Source organism: Anarrhichthys ocellatus, unplaced genomic scaffold (assembly GCF_004355925.1).
Source record: "Anarrhichthys ocellatus isolate YVR2014 unplaced genomic scaffold, GSC_Weel_1.0 scaffold27, whole genome shotgun sequence".
Classification (NCBI taxonomy): Eukaryota; Metazoa; Chordata; class Actinopteri; order Perciformes; family Anarhichadidae; genus Anarrhichthys; species Anarrhichthys ocellatus.
Window position 1 is genome coordinate 2,364,388 of NW_022280057.1, and position 3,001 is coordinate 2,367,388.

A 3,001-nucleotide genomic window follows, 5' to 3' on the forward strand; every position below is an offset into this window, starting at 1 on the left:
TGTGTGTGTGTGTGTGTGTGTGTGTGTGTGTGTGTGTGTGTGTGTGTACGTGTGTGTGTGTGTGTACGTGTGTACGTGTGTACGTGTGTACGTTGTTGTCACGAGCCCGCTTCTAATGTGCCGCTCCGCTCTCTTGAGTCTTGTGTCTCCTGTTCTTTTCACTTTAATGCTGGCTCAGGAAACCTTCAGCATTCTCCCACAGGATCGTCTGGGCAAGCTGCTATCGAGCGGCCTCAAGGTATCACTGTACTCCTTCAGTTCTCTAGTAGGACGGTTATGGAGAGGCCAGATATGTCGAAATGCTCAACACCTCTGGGCTTTAGTGTTTGCTTTGTACACTTTTTTTTTTTTTTAGACTGCATGTCCACAATTATCAAATATGAACCCTTTATTCAGCCGTTAAAGTAGTTATTAAGCCCGTTTGTGTAACGATAATGATCTCTGAGCTTTATCATAACCGGAACACGGTGTGTTTCATGAGGGTCGGGGGGGCGCTGGTGCATGTGCACAGATGCAGGTTTGCCCAGAGTGGATGCAAATGTTATTTGCATGTTTACTATGTCAGTGTTAATGCCTAATATTTAAATGTTTACTTTAGTAAGTGAGTATTTTAGATCGTTATTATAGTTTATTTAGAATCCTCTCAGTAGAAATGTAGCACATGTCCTCAAAGAAAACGTGAATGATGCTGACAAAGCTGTGTGTGTGTGTGTGTGAAGCTGAGCACAGTAATAGGATACCTCAAAGGAGAAAAAAATGTATATATCTATATTTAAAATGATGTAACTGACTTGTAAGTTAATAAGGAATGTAAAATGTTTGTTTGTGTAGAGAATAAGTAGTAAAATTATCGACAGCAGAAGTAATGCTGAGTATGTTGTACATCAGATAAACAAAGCTGTGAAGGGAATTTGCTAAATGTAGTTCAAAATATGAATGTGCACAAAACAGGGTCAACATTGGACAAAAAGGGTCAACATTTGGATAAAAGCGCTGGGCGATATGGAGAAAATCAAAATATCACAATATTTTTGACCAAAAACCTCGATTGACCTTCGGTGCTTTCACAAAGAATTTGAAAAATAATAATCAGCAATATGGATATTAAATGTGGATATACTATTAAAGAGGGTAAAGGGAAAAAATAGAACAGCTAGAGTGTCTGGTAAGTTCTGACTTTACTGTAATGCAGCATTTAAAACCAGGAAAAGACTTATGCCGTATTAAGATATGACGATACTATATTGATATATTGCCCAGCGCTATCGGATCGTAGATATGCAGTGTAGTACAAATATGCAGCCGTGACTCTGATCGTGATGCAACTTAACATCTTGGCGAACCGGTCTGGTAGCTAGAAGAACCCACAACCTTTGATTCGCCGAAGTATCTCAATCGTTGGCACTGACAAACATTTTCCGTGCTGACTGGCGGACGGTGGTTTGGATGTTTTGTCTGCTATAAGTAGTGCGGGGGAGTTTGGGAGAGACTTGAGCTCTCATTGATTCAGACTGATGAATGTGGGCAACGGGAGATCTCCTGATGTTGAGGCCACATGTTGCAGATGTTGGGGTGAACATTTTTACCGCCCAAAAAAAAGCCTTTTTCATTTTCTGTGTTTGCGTGCCGTTTGTAGCCTCGGTGCTGTCGGTCACGGTTGTGACGCTTTGTTTAGAAAGTAATTCAAATGAGATTTACGATGTACGGTAATATTCTGGTTGCTCCGATGAGGATTTACACAAAGACGTTTCGGTTTATAAAGTTATATCACGATCCAACATGTTTTCTGGTAGTTCAGTAAATAAATAATCTATATAAAAATAACCACATGGTAGACCCTGTTTGTGTATACTACTGTTTGAATTAAACACAAATGAAAAGTACTGAATATTTTCTATTCCAACTATATACTGTGTGTGTATATATATATATATATATATATATACACACTGACAGACACACACACATAATTGTGTATCACTATAACTTGATATAAGATTTCATCACAACATGATTCTCCCTACGCTGAGAGCGAGGCTGTCCATCTCTCATTTAGACGAATCGTTCCTCCGCCAACAGGAGATGTTAACTGGCTGTGTGCGGTCCAGTGACTGTACGATCTACTCATGCTTAACTGAACTTGATCAAAACATTGTACTCTACTGTTTACTCCGATAGCATCACTGTAGGCAGAAGGTATTCATGCTGCTTAACAGGAACTTAACAAAACACTGACATACCCGTTGTACTTCTCTCTGCATGCTTCCTGTCACTCCAGAGTCACAAGACACAAGTAGGAAAAATGCTCTGAAGTCAGGACTGTGTGGGAATAGAAGTTTTTAATGTATTTTTCAGGTTTTCATGTGTTTTGAACCTTTAATCTCCCTCCTAATATCCACGGGCTTGTTTTTGCTGCATTTCCTTGTTCCTGATATCTCCCTGTGTGTTGTGGCATCTTGCTGTGGTCACTGTGTTCTGTCTGTGTTCATCACCTCCCAAACAGCTCTGCTTGTTTTCTGAGATATCTAACCTGAGCAAACACTCACCTTTAGAGTTGTGTGGGGTTTCCCCTCAACTGGAATTTCTTCCTAATCTTAACGGATTAGTCATGAAACATTTCCTGGTCAAGGAACAGGGAAGGTATTTTCATGTGGTTGAATGTACTATTGTCTCCTCAGGACCAGGCGGTATCCCCCCCAGAGGCCTGCTGGGAGACGGTCCCAATGATCCCAGAGGAGGAACTCTACTGTCTGTCACAGGAGAGGTCATCGAGCCCAGGTGAGATAATCAGCCACATCTCATAAACCTTAATATTGTACAGTGGCACAGTAGATGGTATCAAAAGAAGGAGTTGAATAAATGAAAATAACTCATGTTTTACTTTTTTGAGGCCCAAATGAACTGTAATTGTAATCGGCCAGTTTAATTTAATAAATATTAAAATGCTCTTATTTTGTGTGTGTGTGTGTGTGTGTGTGTGTGTGTGTGTGTGTGTGTGTGT

The 3,001-nt window shown here is 40.3% G+C and overlaps 1 protein-coding gene across 2 annotated transcripts in view; it reads left to right on the plus strand.

Moving 5' to 3' along the window:
• cstf2 (cleavage stimulation factor, 3' pre-RNA, subunit 2) overlaps window positions 1-3,001 on the plus strand; it is an 8,883-nt gene that overhangs the window by 4,037 nt on the left and 1,845 nt on the right. Inside the window, exons 8-9 of one of the 2 annotated variants that reach the window (XM_031862661.1) lie at window positions 179-238; window positions 2,679-2,778. In XM_031862661.1, the coding sequence (XP_031718521.1) occupies window positions 179-238; window positions 2,679-2,778 (160 nt within the window). The remainder of the gene's footprint in view (window positions 1-178; window positions 239-2,678; window positions 2,779-3,001) is intronic. The other variant, XM_031862663.1, reaches the window with a different exon arrangement.